At 36.9% G+C, this 21356-nt stretch overlaps 1 protein-coding gene across 5 annotated transcripts in view; it reads left to right on the top strand.

Annotated features, from left to right (window-relative positions):
• Ubap1 (ubiquitin associated protein 1) overlaps positions 1–21356 on the top strand; it is a 54733-nt gene that overhangs the window by 5299 nt on the left and 28078 nt on the right. For 4 of the 5 annotated variants that reach the window (XM_015492437.2, XM_048783475.1, XM_015492433.2 and 1 more), the window contains one exon: positions 17641–17681. In XM_015492437.2, the coding sequence (XP_015347923.1) occupies positions 17679–17681 (3 nt within the window). In that variant the 5' untranslated portion in view covers positions 17641–17678. Of the gene's footprint in view, positions 1–17638; positions 17682–21356 lie in introns of those variants that run through there. The other variant, XM_048783474.1, reaches the window with a different exon arrangement.

The following is a 21356-nucleotide window of genomic DNA, read 5'->3' as shown; positions in this document are numbered from 1 at the left end:
AGAACCTTCAGGGGCAGACAGGGAAACTGCTGGACACTTGCAGATGCTCTAAGCCAACTAATGACTTAATATCCTGCTTTTCAAACACCTGAGGAATTCAGTTTCAGGTGAGTTCATTTTCAAACTGATGTCATTATACAAGAGTTTGGGACAATTGTTCTCAGCCTTGGCTGCAAGTTGGAATAACCTTAGTATTAAAAAAAAAAAATTCTGATGTGTTTTTGTATTTCCTGAAGCTGAACATAGGTTTTTTTTTTTTTTTGAGAGAGGGATAGAGAGAGAGAGAGAATTTTAATATTTATTTTTTAGTTTTCGGTGGACACAACGTCTTTGTTTGTATGTGGTGCTGAGGATTGAACCCGGGCCGCACACATGCCAGGTGAGCGCGCTACTGCTTGAGCCACATCCCCAGCCCCAAAACATAGGTTTTCATAGGTTCATTGGTCATTTGTGCTATTGTGAAGTGTGTATTAAAGTCATTGTCTTTTTTTTAATATTTATTTTTTGAGTTGTAGTTGGGCACAATACCTTTATTTCACTTATTTATTTTTATGTGGTGCTGAGGATTTTGATTATGGTGCTATTGAATCTGTAGATTCTTTTGCAGAATGTTAACATATAGTGTTCCAATCTATAAACATGATACGTCGATTTATTTAGGTATTTAACTTCTCTTAGCATTTTTTATAGTTTTCATTTTATACAAAGGTTTTGTATATTATTTTTATGCAGTAAATCCCTAAGCGTTTAATAATTTTTGGTGCTATTATATTATTAAAGAAATGTTAACATCTGATTGTTTATTGTTTTTGTGTGATACACACACACACACACACACACACATACATACAGACACTAGGTGTATATGCAAGTATGAGAGGAAGCACAGAGTCAGTGTACTTTGTGGTCAGTATACAGTATTTTTGTGGTGCTGGGGCTTGAACCCCAGGCCTTGCTTGTGCTAGGAAAGTACTTTACCACTGAGCTACATCCTTACCCCTTTCATTGCTAATATGTTAAAAAACATTTTTTAAAATAACTTTTATTTATTTATTTATGCGGTGCTGAGGATCGAACCCAGGGCCTTGCACATGTGAGGCGAGTGCTCTACTGCTGAGCCATAACCCCAACTCCTAAAAAACATTTTTTAAAAATGTTTTTATTGTATATCCTGCAATCTTGTTGAACTCATTTATTAGTTCTAGTACTTTTTTTTGTAGATTACACTAGGTTTTCTACAGGCCATGTCATCTGTGAATAAATATAATTTGTTTCGTAATCTGAATATCTTTTGTCTTTTTTTTTAATTGCTGGCTAGCTCCTCCAGTATAATGTTGAAAATAAGTGATGAGAATAAACATCCTTGCCTTATTTGTAAACTTAATGGGAAAGTATGATTTTTTTTTTTTTTTTTTCCTGGTACCGAGGATTGAACGAACCCAGGGGTGCTTAATCACTGAGCCACATCCCCAGCCCTTTTTATGTTTTTATTTAGAGACAGGGTCTCCTGAAGTTGCTTAAACTTTCACTAAGTTGCTGAATCTGGCTTTGAACTTGTGATCCTCCTGCCTCAGGCTCCTAAACTGCTGGGATTACAGGTGTGTGCCACTGCGACTAGTGGAAAGTATGATTTTAACTGTAGTTTTTTATGTGTCCCCTTTGTTGAGTTGAGTAGTATACCTTTTATTCTTGGTTTGTTGAAAGGTTTTTGGTTTTTGTGGGGTTTTTTGGTACTTGGGGTTTAACCCAGGGCACATTTATGCTAGGCAAGGGCTCTGCCACTGTAATAAATCCCCAGCTTGTTTTCATATTTTTTTTATATCTTTATTTCATTTTTACATGGTGCTGAAGGTTGAGCCCATGAGCTAGGCGAGCGCTCTACCACTGAGCCACAACCCCAGCCCTCAAACTTTTCTTTTGAAGCCATGCATGTACCTGTAAACCCAGCAACCTGAGGAAGGAGGATTGCAAGTTAGAGGCCAACTTTTAGCCATTTAGTGAGACCCTTAGCAACTTACAGACAGGCTGTCTCAAAATTAAAACAAAAGACTCGGTTTGTAGCTGAGTGCTCCTGTGTTCAATATATAGTAGTAGTAGTAGCAGTAGTACTTTTTAATTTTTTTTAAGTATTTATTTTTTAGTTGTAGTTGGACACAATACTTTTATTTTATTTATTTATATGTGGTTCCGAGGATCGAACCCAGGGCCTCACAAATGCTAAGTGAGTGTTCTACCTCTGAGCCACAACCCCAACCTCCCCCCAGTCCCACTTAAAATTTTTTTTTTTTTTAGTTTTCGGCAGACACAACATCTTTGTTTGTATGTGGTGCTGAGGATCAAACCCGGGCTGCACGCATGCCAGGCGAGCCCACTACCGCTTGAGCCACATCCCCAGCCCTTAAAAAATTTTTTAAAAAATATTTTTTAAATTGTCAGTGGAGGGGCTGGGGTTGTAGCTCTATGGTAGAGCCTTTGCCTAGCGTGTGTGAGGCACTGGGTTCGATTCTCAGCACCACATATATATATAAATTAAGGTCCATTGACAACTAAAAGAAATATTTAAAAAAATAAAAAAATAAATCGTCAGTGGACCTTTATTTTATTAATTAATTTATTTATATGTGGTGCTGAGAATCAAACCCAGTGCCTTATACATGCAAGACAAGTGCTTTACCACTGAACTAGAACCCCAGCCCCACTTTTTAAAATTTTGAAGCAGGCTTTCACTAAGTTGCCCAGGCTGGCCTTGAACTTGGCAGTCCTCCTGACAGCCTCCCAAATAGCTGGAATTACAGGCATGTGCCATTGTATGTCTCTCTTTTTTTCCCCCCAGTGATACTAGGGATCAAACTCAAGGTCTCCTGAATGCTAGGCAAGTGGTCTACCACTGAGCTATATTGCCAGCCCATTTTTGTTCTTTTGTATTCATTTCTTTCCCCCTTTTCCATCCTTTCTCTGTAATTGTCAGATGTTTGTTTGAATCGGAATTTGGTACTTACATTAGAATTGTGTTTTGCGTGTATGTTGCTGGAGGTTCTACCACTGTGCTGCATCCCAGTTTCTTATAATAAATATTGAATGATCAAGTAGAAGGTACTTATAGTTTATAATTGAAGTAATTTATTTTTTCACAGTTTGGCCAATTCAGTCAACTTAAGGTAGCTGAGGCGCATTCATTTATCTTAATCAGCTTTTGTTTTAATTTCCTGAATAAGCTGTTATTATGTGGAAAAATTAGGAAAAAATCATCTTTATTTTATCACCCAGAAATGTTCACAATGAACTTCTTTTTGTGTGTGTGGGAGTGGTGATGAACCAGGACTTTCACATGCTAGGCAAGCACTCTACCACTGAACTCTATCCCCAGCCCTGAGAATGAAACAAATGATTCTTCTCCTTATGAGGTAAGATAGGTAGAAAGGAGACTAACAAGGAAGGGAAAAGAAAATGTAATTTTAAATTTGGGAAGCATTATGAGCATCCTCATCTTTATTCCCCAAGCCTTTTCCTCCGGAGGTAAATTTTTTTTTTTTTTTAAATATTTTATTAGTTATTCATGAATCTTTATTTATTTATTTGCTTATATGTGGTGCTGAGACTCGAACCCACTGCCTCACACATGCTAGGCAAGTGCTCTACCACTGAGCCACAACCCCAGCCCCCGGAGGTAAATTCTTAAAAAACCCTTGAATCTTAGAGTACTGTGAGTTTAGTTAATTTATTTATATATCTATTGCCAGCTTACACAATGTATTTTCTTTATACCTAAATAAAACCAAGTGAAAATATTGCTAGAGACTTATGATATGGGTATATTCCAGACATTATCTATTGACTGGATGACATTAGCTTAGTGATCCTGAAAGAACCAAACCACCATGACCTGCTCTGTGTATTTAAAGAATTGTGTTCACCAGGCTGACATCACCCTTTATGCACTTCTCATTCTCTATGTGTTAAGTTTCTTTTAAAATGAAGAACCCACAGTTCAAAAGTGCATCTTAACTCGGAGAGTACTAGTTTTTTCTTCCTTTGAGTGTGTATACTGCTCTGTTATTTGCTTTCCAGAATAAAAATTGCTTTTCTAAATAAATGTTTGTGCTGGGTGCAATGATGCTTCCTGTAATCATAGCTAATTGGGAAATATAGGCAGGAGGATGACAAGTTCGAGGCCAGCCTGGGGCATTTAAGAAGATTCTGTTTCAAATTAAAAAGGCTTGGGGATGTAATTCAGTAGAGCACTCCTGGGTTCAATCCCTAATACTGTAAAAGAGGGAAAAACAAAACCCCCCAAACCTTTGTGCCTATTTTTTAAAATTTTTTGTTCTGGGGATTGAACTCGGGGGTATTTAACTACTGAGCCACATCCCCAGCCCTATTTTGTATTTTATTTAGAGTCAGGGTCTCATTGAGTTGCTTAGTGCCTTACAGTTGCTGAAGTTGGCTTTGAACTCTTCATTCTCCTGTCAGCCTCCCAAGTGACTGGGACTACAGGCATGTGCCAGTACACCCTGAGCCTTTTCCTCTCTGGGTGACCTCCTGGGATCACGTATCTGGTGCTAATTAATAGTGACTAAAGTGGAAGACAGACAGTAAATTCCCTATATAAATATGAACTTCAAAGGTATATTTGTTAGTTTTTGTTTTATTTGTTTAGATAAAATGGAAACATAGAACCTTAAATAGATCTGGTATTTGTATTAACATAAAAATATTTTACTTTTTTGTAGAATTATTTAGCCCTTATATTCTCATTTTAAATCCTTGACATTCTGTGAAGTTGTTTCGTTTTTGTATTGTTTGTCCCCTGGTATTTTACAGTGTTCCCCAGGAGTTTGAGTTTCTTATTTGGTGAACAAGGCTCTGTAACTTGTTTCTACAGGAAAAAATCATTCAGATTTCACGTGACTAGGCCAGTCAAAAGAATGTAATTCACTGGGTTTGGAAGACTGCTGTGAGAAAGAAAAATATATTTAATCTTTAGTTTTTTTTATTTTTTAATTTAAATTTATTTTTAAATTGTAGTTGAACACAATATTTTATTTATTTATGTTTATGTGGTGCTGAGGATCGAACCCAGGGCCTCTCACGTGCGAGGCAAGTGCTCTACCGCTGAGCCACAACCCCAGCCCCCCCATTTTTTTTAAAAATAGTTATTTTTTTTAATATTTATTTTTTAGTTGTAGTTGGACAGTACCTTTATTTCACTTATTTATTTTTATGTGGTGTTGAGGATCAAACCCAGGGTCTCGCACATGCAAGGTGAGCGCTCTACCGCTGAGCCCCAGCCCCAGCCCCTTAAAATTATTTTTTAAGATAGAGGGACAGGTGTTTTGCTGGGTTGCCCAAGCTAGTCTGAAACTCCTGGACTCTAGGGGTCCTTTTGCCTCATCCTGCTGAGTGCTGGGACTACAGGTGTCTGCCACCACACTGGGCTAGTTGACCTCTTTTTATTTTAAAATCAACCAATTAGTATTTCATTAGTTGCTTGTAGAGTGAAATAGCATCAGTAGTATCAAACATCAAGCATTTTCTTCTAAAAAGCAAAATGGATGTGGACTGCAAAGTGATTTCATGTGCTTATGTGTTCTTACTAAGTTAGACTTAAAGGTCTTGCAATATCTTTTATTTATTTATACAGGTATTGAAACCAGGGTTGCTTAACCACTGAGCCACATCCCCAGCTCCTGGCCCTGCCCCCACCCATCCCCCATTTTTTGGAGACAGGGTCTAAGATGCTTAGGGCCTTGATAAGTTGCTGAGGCTGGTTTTGAACTTGTGATCCTCAGCCTCCCGAGCTGTTGGCATTACAGGTGCACCCGGCTCTTTTTTGTAAGATTGTAAAAACTATTGAAAGCCATAGTTAGAAAAAAAATGAATCTGAACCTTAATTCTGAAAAGGAGGCCTGATGTTATTTGTTAGCAGTCTGGCTGGGCGCAATCAGGAGCCACTTGTCAAAAGAAACTAACTTTATTTTTAGAACCACACACGCCAAACAAAACAGCCTCTCAGGAAAAACCCTCAGAGCCTCAACTGCCACCACCGGCTTTCCACAAGCCTCTCTCTCCCACCCAAGCTTCTCTCCACCTCCCCTAATCCTCCTGCTCTTGAGGCCGATTGGCTGGGTCACGTGGGCGGAGCCAAAAAAGTCCCCCAATGAGCAGCTCCGTGGTCTGAAAGGGCAGGGAAACAGCCCAATGAGCATCACCGCAGAGGAGCCAATCAGCTAGATGTTGCTGGGGCCGCTGTGAGCCAATCATCAGCCGGCAGCTGGAAGTTTGCTGGCAGCTGGAAGTTTGCTGGGGCCCCTTCGGCTGTGGCTCTCAACAGAGGCCAGATTAAAATTTACTTCAGGCTGGCCTACAACCTCTGAGCTCAAGTGATCCTTTTGCCTCAGCGTCCTGTGAACCAAGTAGCTAGGCTTACCAGCATGTATTGCACATCTGGCTCCTTGGAAAAAAATTTTCCCTTTCAGAGTTTTAAAAAATATTTTTAGTTGAGATGAACACAATACCTTTATTTTTTTTATCTTTATGTGGTGCTGAGAATTGAACCCAGTGCCTCATATATGCTAATCAAGTGCTCTACAACAGAGTTATGACCCTAGCACATCTTTCAGAGGTTTTAACTGCTTCTAAATCATCCCATGTTGATGGAAACCAGGACTAGAACAAAGTCTTTTTTTTTTTTTTGAGAGAGAGAGAGAGAAATGAATTTCTTTTAATATTTATTTTTTAGTTTTCGGTGGACACAACATCTTTGTATGTGGTGCTGAGGATCGAACCCTGGCTGCATGCATGCCGGGTGAGCGCGCTACCTCTTGAACCACATCCCCAACCCAAGAACAAAAGTCTATAACTGTGTGGGATGTCTTGGTTTTTCTTGCTTTTTGGCATAAGTTATGATTTTTTGAAAGATTTTGAAGGAGATGTTATTTTTGAATTAACTTCTTGAATTTTTTTTTTTTTTTTTTTTGGACACAGGCTTCAATATGTGATCCTCCTGTGTTAGCCTCCTGAGTAGCTGGGGTTACAGGCATCGGCCACTATGCGCAGCTGAACAACATTGTCCCCCCACAGTGTTTATTCTGTTAGAAAAGTTAAACTGATAGGATTGTGGTTAGATTTCCACCTGAGAATATTGTGCTCTTACTCTCTAAACTCTAAGTCTCATTGAAGAAAGCATGTTAAACTTTGAATTATAATAAATTGGTTAAAATTCTGACTTGAAATTTCGAATTGGCCAGTGATTCTATGTCATGACTCCCATTCTCTCTCTCTCTCTCTCTCTATCTCTTTTTTTTTTTGGACTGGGGAGTAAACCCAGGGGAGCTTTACCATTGAGCTATGTCCCAATCATTTTTTGTTTTTGTTGGTAGTTGTAAATGGACAGAATGCCCTTTATTTTATTTGTGTATTTTCATGTGGTGCTGAGGATGACCCCAGTGCCTCACACCTGCTAGGCAAGGGCTCTGCCACTGAGCTACAGCCTCAGCCCTGTCATTTTTAATTTTTATTTTGAGATGGAGTCTCAATAAGTTGCTAAGGGCCTTGCTAATTTGCTGAGTCTGGCCTCCAACTTGTGAACCTTTTGTTTCAGCCTCTTCAGTCACTGGGATTGCAGGTGTGTGCCACTGTGCCCAGCTCCCATTCTTCTAACTAACTAGTCAGTACTTTCCTGTTCATCTGTTCATTAGTCTCACAGGCTTTATAATTTTAGACTTTTCTTTTTGATAACTACAAGGGACTCTTATTATTTTCATTTTAAGGGGATTAGTTGTATTTCTGAATTATTTATTAGCCAGAATTAGTTATTCTAATAGTAGAATTAATAATATGTAATTTCTAAATTATTTTAACTTAGAATTATTATTTTTAGGATTATTGATTTAAATTTTCAGAAAATTTGAGGAGAGAAATTATTAGGATATGAAAAGCCAGTGCTGCTAAAAAGATTAGACACTGTACTAGGTAAGTGAAGGATTAAGAGGAGTTTCCCAGAGTTAAGGAAAATCTGTGGGATTAGCTAGAATTTTTTTTTTCTTTTAAGTTGTTGATGGACAGCATGCCTTTATTTTATTTTCTTATTTTTGTATGCGGTGCTAAGGATTGCCACTGAGCCCCAGCCCCAATCCCAGCCCCAGCCCCAGCCCCAGCCCCAGCTAGAATTCTTCACTGTAGTTTTGTTTTTTTTAGTTGTAGATGGACACAATACCTTTATTTTATTTTTTTATTTATCTTTATGTGGTGCTGAGAATTGAACTCAGTGCCTCACACATGCAAGACGAGCACTCTACCACTGAGCCACCACCTCAGCCCCACTGTAGTTTTTAACAAACCTAGATGGGTCAATAATTTACCTTATCTTTGTATGTACGGTTTGTCACTTCTTAAATTTTAGTGAGATGCAATTCAGCTTTAATCAGTTTTTAATGAACTATATGAAATGGTCTTTTTGAGTCACTAGTTGGATTTCTTGGTTTTGGTTGTGTCATGTGTTGTTATCCATTGTCCACCCCTTCCTACCTCCCCAGTAGTGAGCATTGAACTCAGTCTGGAGCATACAAAGCAAGCACTCTGCCACTGAATTACATCACCAGCCTTTTTTAGAATTTTGTTTTGGGACAAGGTCTCACTAAAATTGCCTAGGCTATCCCTGAACTTTCAATCCTCCTGTCTCAGCTTCCCAAGTAGCTGGGATTACATGCATGTGCCATTGTGCCCAGCACGTCTCTTGGTCTCGAGTGTGTCTTATAATTAATAACTTAGGGTATTACAGCATCTTGACTTTTAAAAATAACCTTCATTTTCTGAGTTTTCTATAAGGCATAAGTCTCAAAGTTATTTTAGCTCATTAGTTTTCATGTAGTATGAAATAGGATCTGTACATTTGGTTAGTTGCATAATGTTACTAAACTTTAGATCCATCTGGAATTTATTTTGGTACGGAGTGTATCCGATTATACTTTTTCCTAGGTACTTTTTCCTTGTCATCTTTCCTTTTTTGCTACTTGTTTATTTTATTTTAATATTTATTTATTTTTTTTAGTTCTTGGCGGACACAACATCTTTGTATGTGGTGCTGAGGATCGAACCCGGGCCGCACGCATGCCAAGCGATCGCGCTACTGCTTGAGCCACATCCCCAGCCCGCTACTTGTTTTCTATATAGAGCAACCATCTATACATCTATCAACTGATCAGGACACACAAACATATTTTGTTCTATCACTTTAAGATTTTAAATAGCAGCTTTAATTTATGTCAGATTTTCATATTTTAATAATTTCTGAGCTCTTCAACTAAGCTCTAATTTTTACTGGTTTAGAAACCACTGATTTTTTTCTTTGTTCTTTTTTTTTCCTCTTAATTTCCTTTCTTTTACTGTGGATAGAATTTAGGGGCACTGAACCACTGAGCCACATCCCTATTTTGTATTTTATTTAGAGAAAGGGTCTCACTGAGTTGCTTAGAGCTTCGCACTTTCTGAGGCTGCTTTAAATTTGTGATCCTCCTGCCTCAGTCAAAATTCTGAGTCTCTCTGATTATAGGGGTGTACCACCACACCTGCATTGTGTTTTTTAGTCCTTTTATAGGTACTTGTTTTGTTTAGCTTCTTTGCCCTATTTTACTATTTTTCACTGTCATTACAAAGTATGTTTGTGTGTCCTGATCAGTTGATAGATGTATAGATGGGTGCTCTATATAGAAAACAAGTAGCAAAAAAGGAAAGATGAGGGGCTGGGGATATGGCTCAAGTGGTAGCACGCTCGCCTGGCGTGTGTGTGGCCTGGGTTCGATCCTCAGCACCACATACAAACAAAGATGTTGTGTCTGCCGAAAACTACAAAATAAATATTTAAAAAAAAATTCTCTCTCTCTCTCTCTAATCTCTCTCTCTCTTAAAAAAAAAAAAAGGAAAGATGACAAGTTCAATTTATAATCCCACCAATATGTTTACATGGGTTGTTTCCATATCCTTATAAACATATTCCCCACTTTTCCAAAATGTCAGGATCTGATCTTGTTTCTGTAGGTTAATGACTCAAATTTTCTTTTGTAGTTCTCCATAAAACAGTGGTACTCAGAAAAGATCTAAATATGCATATTCTGCCTGAATTGAAAGAAGAAATTAATGCATAAAAAGACTTTCCTGAACCAAATGGGTTGGCGTACAGCTGTAAGTTTTAAAGAGTGAGGCAGGAGGATCATAAATGCAAGGTCACCCTGGGCAATTTAGCAAGAACCTTCCACAGGATACATTAAAAAGGGCTGTCGGGCATAGTGGTGCATGCCTTTAATTCTAGGAGTTTGGGAGGCTGAGACAAGAGGATCACAAGTTTGAGGCCAGCCTCAGCAGCTCAGCAAGACCCTGTCTCAAAACAAAAATAAAAAGGGCTGGGGATATAAGCAGGAGTAAAGTATCTCTGGGTTCAATCCCTAATACCAGAAAACAAACAAACAAAAAATGCTGGGTGTGTAGCTCAGTGGTATAGTTCTTTCCTAGCACTGTGAGGGCCTGGGTTCAATCCCCAGTATTGGGGGGGAAAAAGAAAGAGAAAATGCTTATTGGGGTCATTGAGTATTCCTCAGTATCTCAGTATGAATCAGGACTTTATTTTAATGGCTTTCTACCTTTAGCCAAATATGCAGATGTGCATGGGGCATCCAGTAATAGGGGGCTTACTTTGGCAAAACAGAGTTTGTAGTCTAGACAGTGGTAGATTATGAAATTAGTATCTAATTCTCAGATCAGTATAAACTGAATGTAAGGTCTTACAAATTCAAGTTTTCACACAACCACAGTCTTTTAATTCACAGTTCTAATACACTGTCAATGTTCAAATAAAAATTTAAGTTTTTTTTTTTTGTATAGGTATACTAGTGTAGTAGTAGCAGTAGTACTTGGTGAATGGTTTATTCTCTTTTAATTTATATTCAGTTCAACTTATGCTGAGCTGTTATTGCATGTCAGGCAGTATGAAAACAGATGTTTTCCTAATAATGAGACTTAACAGTTGAGATTATTATTTTACATGTGGTAGGAGAAAATGTTTCCAGGTTCTGAGTTTCAGGGATTAGTAACATTAAGGAAAAAAATGTAGGGAGTATAACCAATATGATTCTGCAACCTGTACACTCAGAAAAATGAGAAATTATACCCCATTTGATTCAAATGTATGATATATCAAGATCATTGTATTGTCATGTTCAACTAATAAAAAAAATATAGGGAGATTAACATGGTTGCCAGTTTTTTGCTTTGTCAATAAAGACATTTAAAGGGCTGGGGTGTGGTTCAGTGGTAGAGCATGTGCCTAGCTTGCATGAGGAGCTGGGTTTGATTCTCAGCACCACATTAAGTAAGTAAATAAAGATTAAAAAAAAAAAGACATTTAAAAAATGTTACTCTGAGGTGGGTGTGATGGTACATGCCAGTAATCCCAGTGACTCCAGTGGCTGAGGCAGGAGTATCGTATCACAAGTTCGAGGCTAGCCTTAGCAATTTAGCGAGGTCTTGAGCAGCTTAGTGAGACCTTGTCTTAAAATAAAAGGGACTGGGGATGTGACTCAGTGGTTGAGTAACGTTGAGTTCAATCCATAGAACCAAAAAAAAAAAAGTTACTCTGTGTATAGTAAATGGTTGATCATATCACTTACCTTGAATACTCAGCATTTAATTCAGAAACATGAATGTTTTTCCTTCATTATAGAGATCTCAGAAGGAACAAAAAAGTTCTTTTGCAATGAATGTAATATAATGAATGTAATATTTATTAATAGTGATTACACATGTAATTTTTGTCCTATGTGTGTTGGTTTGAGTTGTAGGGGTGTTAACTTTGTTTTCAGACTTGAAATGTGATGGTTCTCAAAGCATTTTTTCTATAAATTAGAGAATTTCTTTGGTTAATTTGTATCTTGAGAAATTCTAGATTGCAACTATTATTGTAGAAGTGTGCCTGATAGCTTACTGATATATTGAATCATCTGTATTGGGAAGTTGTTCATAGAGTGTAATTTCATATTGTTGTTATTTGATGATATGGGAATAGGAAGAAATAGAAAAATGAGAACATTAAAATGATTGCCCTTGGGCTTTCTTTTCTTATGGAAGGGCCTAGGCCTTGCCAAAGTGTTTGTTTTCATTTTCCTGACTCCTCCTTTAATTTTTATTCCCCTGCCCTCTTGACCTTTTCTTTTTTTCTTTTTTCTTTTTGATAATATAGATTGAACCTAGGAGTTCCTTACTACTAAGCTGCATCCACAATTCTTTTTTTATTTTTTTAAATTTTGAGACAGGGTTTCACCAAGTTGCTTAGGGACATGCTAAATTGCTGAGGCTGGCTCAAACTTGTAATGTGTGCCTTTCCTTTTTCCATTCCTTAACCTAGCTCCAGTTCTTTCACTGTTTCTCTTCCTCTTTCCCTCTTCTCCTTGCATTTCTCTTCTTGTTGCCTATTCCCCAACTTTCTTATTTTTAGATGTCTGTTATAAAACTTCAAATTAAAACTTTAAATTATTATATTTTGTTCCTGTATTATTTGAACTGAAGTGAGACTGAGCTGCAAAAGATAGAATTATAGGGCTGTGGCTGGGGCTCAGCAGTAGAGCGCTTGCTGTGCACATGTGAGGCACTGGATTCAATCCTCAGCACCACATAAGAATAAGTAAACAAAATAAAGATATTGTGTCTATGTATAACTAAAAAAATATTAAAAAAAGAGCTATAACTTAATTGCTATCAAGGTCTTAATTTTTTCAAGTCTTATTAGTATAAAAAGTCCCAGCGGCTCCTGAGGTTAAGGGAGGAGGATTATGAGTTCAAAGCCAGCCTCAGCAATATATCGAGGCATTAAGCAACTCGGTGAGAACTGGTCTCTAAATGAAATGCAAAATAGGGCTGGGAATGTGGTTCAGTAGTTGAGTGCCCCTGAGTTCAATTCCTAGGACCAAAAAAAAAAAAAAAAAAAGTGGGCTGGGGTTATGGCTCAGAGGCAGAGCACTTGCCTGGCACATGTGAGGCACTGGGTTCAATCTCCAGCATCACATAAAAATAAATAAACAAAATAAAGATATTGTGTCCAAAAATAAAAAGATACTTTAAAGAAAGAATATATATTATGGTTAATTTTGGCTTTATGTTTTCCTTTTTTTAAAAAAAAGGATTAGGGGTGTTAGCTTAGTGGTACAACACTTGTCTAGCATACATTAAGCCCTGGGTTAGATTTACTGTGCCACAAAAAATGGCTCTAAATTGAGTAAACTATACAAACTAAAGAATACTTAGGTGTAATAATAATATTGTGTAATTGGCAATTGAATCCAGGGCCTTACACATACTAGGGAAGCACACACAACCATCAAGTTATAATTCTAGACTTTAAAAAAAAAATTTTGAAACAGAGGCTTGCTAAATTGCTCAGGTTGGCCTGGAGCTTGTGATTCTCTTAACTTGGCCTTCTGAGTAGCTGGGATTATGAATTGCCCAGGTTGGCGTCAAATTTGCAGTCTTCCTATCTCAACATCATGAGTAATTAGGATTATAGTTGTACACTGCCATGCGTGGCTGAGACTTTTTGTTTTTTTTAAAACAGCTGTATTGATATAATTTATATACAGCTCATCATTTAAATGTGCCATTCAGTAATGTTTACTACATTCTCAGATTTTTAGAACCATCACCACAATCAATTTTAGAATATTTTTATCACCCTAAAAAGAAATTAATTCAGTGCTTGGCTAACTATAGAGGACTGCATTTTGAAAACTGTTTTAGGCTTTCTCTTTTTTCTTTTTGTGGAACTGGGCATTGAATCTCTACCACTTAGCTATATCCCAACCCTTTTAAATTTTTTTGAAAATTTGAGACAGGGTCTCACTATGCTGGCTTGGAATTTCTAATCCTTTTACCTCAATCCCAAATTGCTGGGATTACAGGCATCTGCCACCAGGCCCAGCTAGGATTTATTTATGTCTGCTAAGTTCAGCAGGTATTTTAATACTTCTATATAGTATTAAAATAATGTTATTTCAAATCTGCATTTTTCAACTTTGTGTGTGTGTGTGTGTGTGTGTGTGTGTGTTTGTTTGTATCGGGATTGAACCCATGAGTGCTTAACCACTGAGCTACATCCCCAGCCCTTTTTATTTTTTATTTTGAGACAGGGTCTCACTGAGTTGCTTAGGGCCTCACCAGGTTGCTAAGGCTGGCCTGGAGTTTGCAGTCCTCTTACCTTAGCTTCCCAAGTTACTGGATTACAGGCATGTGCTACCACACCTGACGGTTTGTAAACTTTTGAGTCTTTTTTTTTTTTTTCTTTTTCTGAGGTAATGGGGATTGAACTCAGGGTCTCACCCATGCTAGGCAAGCACTCTATCCTTAGCTACAGCCCTATCTCTCATCTGTCTTCGTTTTACTTTCCTGATGTATTTGAGATTCTACACCTTGTGGTGGTGTATTTATCAGTGGTTCCGTGCTTTCTGTTACTAAGTAGTATTTCATCTTATCCATGTATTACTTCAGTTTATCTTTTCACTGGTTAGAAGGACATTTGGCTTATTTACAGTTTTTGGCAAGTACAAATAAATTTGTTGTTAGTATTTGTGTATAGGTTAATTTCACTTAAGTGACTTGAAGTTATAAGAATTTTGTCATTTTTTTAGGAAGTTTTATAGTTTAATTTTTTTTTGCATTTAGGTCAGTGATTTCTTTTGGGTTAATTTTAAAAAAGATTGATATAATTAATATACCATAAAATTCATCTACTAAGTCTATTTTAGTGTATTTGCAGAGTTGCAGTCATCCTATACTCACTTTAAAACATTTTCATCATCATCACCAAAAGAAACTTCCACATAAACCATACTCCCTCCATTCCCTAGTTGTTGGTGCAAGATATTTACTCAGGTTTACTTAGTTTTTGCATACAATTTGTTGAAAAGACTATCCCTTTCTTTTATTTTTTATTTTCTTTTATTTATTTATTTTTTAAAATATTTATTTCTTTAGGTGTAGATGGACACAACACAATGCCTTTATTTTTATGTGGTGCTGAGGATCGAACCCGGGTCCCGCCTGTGCTAGGCGAGCGCTTCACTGCTGAGCCACAATCCCAGCCCCTATTTTTTATTTTTATGTGGTGCTGAGGATCGAACCCAGTGCCTTGCACGTGCTAGGCGAGCGCTCTGCCGCTGAGCCCCAGCCCCTATCCCTTCCTTTTTGAATTGCTATTTCATCTTTGTTGAAAATCAGTTGGCTGTGTCTATGTATATTTATATGGATCTATTTCTGACCTTTGTTCCATTGATTTATATGATAGCCTTATGCTATTGCTACATTGTTTTAATTACTGTAGCTTGGTAGTATTGAAATTAGTTGGTGAATTTTTCAACTTTATTCTTTAAAAAAAATTTTTTTTTGGTTGTTGATTGACCTTTATTTATTTACTTATATATGGTGCTGAGAATCGAACCCAGTGCCTCACACATGCTAGGTAAGCATTCTACCAACTGAGCCATAACACCAGCCCCCAACTTTTTTCTTTTCTTTTTTTTTTTTTTTTTAAGAGAGAGGAGAGAGAGAGAGAGAATTTTAATATTTATTTTTTAGTTTTCGGCAGACACAACATCTTTGTTTGTATGTGGTGCTGAGGAGTGAACCTGGGCCGCATGCATGCCAGGCGAGCGCGCTACCGCTTGAGTCACATCCCCAGCCCCAACTTTATTCTTATCTTAAAACTTTTCATTATTTTCTTTGCCTCTCTGTAAATTTTTTATTATTTTGTTTGCTTTCTTAATGTAAATTTTAGTCATCTTGTCAATTTCTGGAAAAGAAATCCTGTGTGGATTTTAATTTTTTTATTTTTGTGTATATGTGTGTTTTGTTGTTGCTGTTGCTGGGGATTCAATTCTGGTCCTGGAGAATACTAAGCATACATTCTACCACTGAGATACACTACCACACTCTTTAATTCTATTTTGAATGACTTTTCACAAGATGGTGCAATGTGCTTTTTGTTTTTTTACTTATAGTAGAAAATAACTTTTTCCGTATGATATCTTATAATGTACTGTGATGCAGGCTAATAGACACCATAACCATAAATTCATGTAATTGTTTAATATTTTTCTTGCTTATGTTTTAGATGAATTAAATATATAAACATGGGCTGAGTGTCATAGTATGTGCCTGTAATTGCGTCCACTCAGGAGGCTGAGACAAGAGGATCATAAGTTCTAGGCCAGCCTCAACAATTTAATGAGAGCCTGTCTTAAAATAAAAAAAGAACTTGGGATGTAGCTCAGTGGTAAAGTGCCCCTGGATTCATTCCCAGTACCCTTCTCCCCAAATAAATGAAAGAAAGAAAGAAAAGAAAAAGATAGAAACATCATATAAAGGGAGATAAACATTTAGGTTGAAGAGCTCATAATAGTTTGTATGTGCAGGAAAGGACTTTGTGTCTTTTTTAGTTTGTTTTGGGTACTGGGGATTGAATCTAGGGGTGCTTTACTACTTTTCTACATCCTTAGCCCTTTTTTAAACTTTGAGACAGGTTCTCTTTGTTTTTTAGGGTCTTGCTAAGTTGCTGAAGTAAGCCTGGAATTTGGAATTCTCCTGCCTCAGCCTCTTGAGTTTCTGGGATAATAGTTGTGTGTCACTGTGCCCAGCTGTGCTTTTTCTTTTTCTTTTTTTTTTTGGTACTGGGGATTGAACTCAGGGGCACTTGTCCACTGAGCCACATCCCCAGCCCTATTTTGAATTTTATTTAGAGACAGGGTCTCATTGAATTGCTTAACAGCTTGCTAAATTGCTGAGGCTGGCTTTGAACTTGCCATCCTCCTGTCTCAGCCTCCCGAGCCACTGGGATTACAGGTATGCACCCCCGCACCTGTTTTGTGCTTATTTTTGAAGAGACTGAAAGTACAAAAATAATATTGAACTAAATGTTTGATCTTATGGGGATTTCCCCTTCATTTTTTATTTTTGAATTTTATACAAAGTTGAAATGGTTCATAAGATTATTCCCCATTTTAAAAATTTGTCTAAATTATAACAAATAATTAGTATTTGCTTAGCTGAATACAGTGAGATCTTTTTCTTAGTATTTACATATTAGTCATTTTTAGCAGGAAGATATGTACCCAGTAATTTTTTCATTTGGTAGTGAGCATATAAATGGTGTACTTTTCTCTGATTTTTTTTTAGATGTAGGTTTAAGAAATATTTAAGTTTTCTTTGAAAAACTCATTTATTTTTCTCCATTGTGTCTTTATGAGACTTTAGAGCCATTGTCTTTTTTTTTTTGTACCAGGTATTGAACCCAGGGGTGCTTAGCCACTGAAATATACATATTTCCAGCCCTTTTTATGAGACAGGATCTCTCTAAGTTGCTTTGGGCCTTGCTAAGTTGCTGAGGCTGGCCTTGAACTTGTGATCCTCCTGCCCCAGCCTCTTGAGTTGCTGGCATTACAGGCATGTGCCATCACGTTGGCCCTATTATGGGACTTTGGGAATGAGATGTGAGGACCATGTCAGTCCTGAAATTGGTCTTTTGGTTTCTTTTTTGTTGTCTTTATTTTTGTATTTGTTTATAGTCCCCTAAAGCATGTGCCTAAGAAATATTTCCTTGTTTTTCAGGTTCTAAATGGCTTCTAAGAAGTTGGGTGCAGATTTTCATGGTAAGTGGACTATTAAATATGGTTTTGGTTATGATTTGATCAGAGAATTTGAAATCACTTAGCGTAATTTTCAGTGCCGGCCCTCTTTTTGCCCCTTTAAATGAACAGGTTGAGGAAAATAAAGTTGTATAGCATGTAAATATAATACCAGGGTCTTCAGATACCTTTAAAGTATTTCTTCAATTGGATATTTAGATTCTCTGTGGTTATTGTAGTTGAAACTAATAGAAATGAATAATGGGCTTATTTTTGTTGTTCTTCAGTGTTTTGAGGGAGTTGTCATTCCGATTTCTGTCCCTTGGTCATAGCTCTTCTCATCATCTCCATCTGTGTGTATGAAAAATTTTAACCCTTTATTTAATGTTTGTTTTGGTTTCATTCTCCCATTGGCCACCCCTCTGCCAAAAGGAAATAATTAAGTTACTAGGAATCACTATTATTAGAGTGATATCAATGGTAGTAATTATAGTTTTGTACTTGAAACTAACAGTTTCTATATCATCTTTTCCTAAGATATGTCCTTCCAAATGTAATTCAATATTAATACTTTATTAACTGCATTTGGGATAAATTGAGGTGTCTTAAGAAGTTTAAGTTAGACCATCTTTTCATACAGTAAAAGAATTATACATCAGAAAGATCCAGACAACACAAATTGTTTTAAAGCTGATCTTCCACTCTAAAAATGGTATCATAATATTATAGGAATGATTTACGAGACTATCTAGCAACCTGTATTGGTATGTTTTCTGAGCTAAAAGTGGTTGCTTAATAGTAATCACTCAACTAAGTCAGGGTGATGTAGCAGTTGTTGTGGTTTTTTTTTTTTTTTTTTTTTTTTTTAATTGTACCAGGGATTGAACCCAGGGGATCTTAACCACTGAGTCACATCACCAGTCCTTTTTCTATTTTATTTATAGACAGGGACTTGCTAAGTTGCTTAGGGCATCACTAAGTTGCTGAGGCTGGCTTTGAACTTGCTATCCTCCTCCCTCAGCCTCCCAAATGGCTGAGATTATAGGTGTGTGTCACTGTGCCCAGCAGTCATTGTGTTTTTAACTTGTTTGTATATTTTATACAATAACTTTAAAAGTTTGAATTGCCATTATTTACATACCAGTATACATAACTTACATATATTTTGTTAAATCTTTATGGAGTTAAGTTACTCAGCCTCTGGAATTAGCAGTCTGTAACAAGTCAGGTACCAGATCTTCCTGGAAAACCATCTCCTGTTGTTTAAGGTTCATTGTAAGGCTCTTTCACAGTATTTGAATGATAATAAAGAGGCATATCTGAAGTTGCCTGTGGATCACTTTTTCAAGGGAAAAAGAGGACAGAGCCAAGAACAGAGAAAAGGCCTAGAGAGAAAATTGCACAAATGAAAATTCTAAACTTATAATCTTATTTCAAAAGATAAGCTTTCAGTCTTTGGAAACTCCAAATCAGATGGATCCCAGGTTATGTGTCCCATCTAAACAATCCAGAGAAAAAATATTATAATTCTGAAGGTATCTGAATAACAACTTTTTTTCAAAAATCATTTTCTCTGTCTCCTTAAATTCCTAACCATCGTTTAAATGAAAACCTTAACTTGAGTAAGAAGAAAGATGATCTTTTGTTTCCTTTCAGGTTTCAATAGGGCTCTGCTTGCTGAGCTCTTGGTTTAATTTCAGTGGCTTTAGTTAGGTTTTTATTTTTCTTTTTTTGGTACTGAACCCAGGAGCACTTTACCACTGAGCTACATCCCCAGCCCTTTTCATTTTTATTTTGAGACAGGGTCTCACTAAATTACTTAGGGCCTAGCTAAGTTGCTAAGGCTAAGCTTGAACTTGGGTCCTTCTGCCTCAGCCTCCTGAATTGCTGCACTTACAGGCATGCGTGACCATGCCTGGCTAGTTGGGTTTTTGGAGTAAAGAATTATATTCAGGTAGTTTAAGGAATAGAAATTAAAAGGAATAGGTGAATAATTTTTTATAACAATTTTCTAGGCATATGAATACAGGAAAAATCAAGTTCAGAATAGTTTTTACAAGACTGAAATTTGAGAGCCAGGAAGCTAAGGCTACTTCTTCCTTCTCTTGGGAAACTGTTTAGCTTTTTCACACTGCTTTTCTCTGTGACTGTGCTACATTTTTATTCTTCTATTAATATACTTGGATTTTTGCTCTACTTGTATAGAATGTACAGGGCCAAAAATGGCCACTGCAGTTAGGGTGCTGCATGTCATTTGATCTTTGTTTAAGTGGCCAATATCACAGAGCAAGAGTGTTTGTATCTTTTGGTCAAGGAAATCTGATGGCCTGGCCTAATATATGAGCCTATGGCTTTGGTTTTCGTAAAGTTAGATATTATCTGGTTAATCCATTAGGGGTTTGGTTAACGGTTATATAGGTGTTATTTTTCTAGGGCACTTGGGGTGTGGATGAGGAATAATGACTGCTTTTATGATTGGATATTAGAATGCCCTTTTTTTAGTTGGGTGTTGTGGTGCACACCTGTAACCCAGATGACTTTGGAGGCTGATGCAGGAAGATAGCAAGTTCAAAGCCAGCCTCAGCAATTTATCAAGGTCCTAAAGCAGTTTAGCGGACCCTGTCTCAAAATAATGAATAAAAAGGGCTGGGGCTGGAGATGTGGCTCAATGGTTAAGTACCTCTGGGTTCAATCCCTGGTTAACTCTCTCTCCCCTCAAAAAAAACCTTTTATAATTTTCTGTTTAAATATTTGGTCTAGGTCTTGAGCTATGCTATCTATGATTACCATTTGATTTACCTTCAAGATTATTCTTTTAAACTAAATTTCTTTTACTATTTGTAACACATATCCCTAAGTAACAAAATAAAGACTACAAAAGTCTTAAAATTCTTTTCTGTTGGTGGTGTAGGGATTGAATCAGGGCCTCCTGTCGCACATTCTAGGCAAGTGCTCTACCACTGAGCCACATATACTCCTAGCCTCTAACAAAGAGTTTTAGATACATTGTCCATATATAAATCACAAACTCTTGGCTCAGTTTAGATTAGGATTTTTTGGATGCTGGTGATTTAATTTTTAAATTAAAATAATTTTTTAAGGTGTTGATAGACATTTATTTAATGAATTTCTTTATATGTGGGGCTGAGAATCTAATGCAGTATTCCACACATGCCATGCAAGCGTTCTGCCACTGAGCCACAACCCCAGGCCCCTAATTTTAAAATTTTTAATTCTTTTGTTCTATATATAAAAAAAGTTGTTTTCAAAGTGTTCTTTCCTTCTTTCTTTCTTTCTTTCTTTCTCTCTCTCTTCTCTCTTTCTTTCTCTCTGTCTCTGTCTCTCTCTCTTCTCTCTTTCTCTCTTTCTTCTTTCTTTTTCTCTCTCTTTCTTTCTTCTGGGGATTGCACCCAGGGGTGCAATCTATACCCAACCCTTTTTGTTTTTTGAAACAAGGTCTCATTCTCACTCAGATTGGCCTTCAACTTGGAATCCTCCTGTTTCAGCTTCCCAAATTGCTGGGATTACAGAGATGCATGCCTGGTGATTTTTAAAGAATTTTTTAAAAAGTTTCAACAAAACAATTCTTTTTATATCTGAAAAAATATCTTCAGATTCTAATTCAAGAAAAAAAATAGGTCTTTGCAATAGGACTTTATAATTAAACTCCCACTCTTTTTTTTTTTTTTTTTTTTTAAA

The sequence above is a fragment of the Marmota marmota genome, unplaced genomic scaffold (assembly GCF_001458135.2).
Source record: "Marmota marmota marmota unplaced genomic scaffold, marMar, whole genome shotgun sequence".
In the NCBI taxonomy this organism is placed as follows: Eukaryota; Metazoa; Chordata; class Mammalia; order Rodentia; family Sciuridae; genus Marmota; species Marmota marmota.
This window is presented reverse-complemented; position numbering and strand designations above follow the sequence as displayed.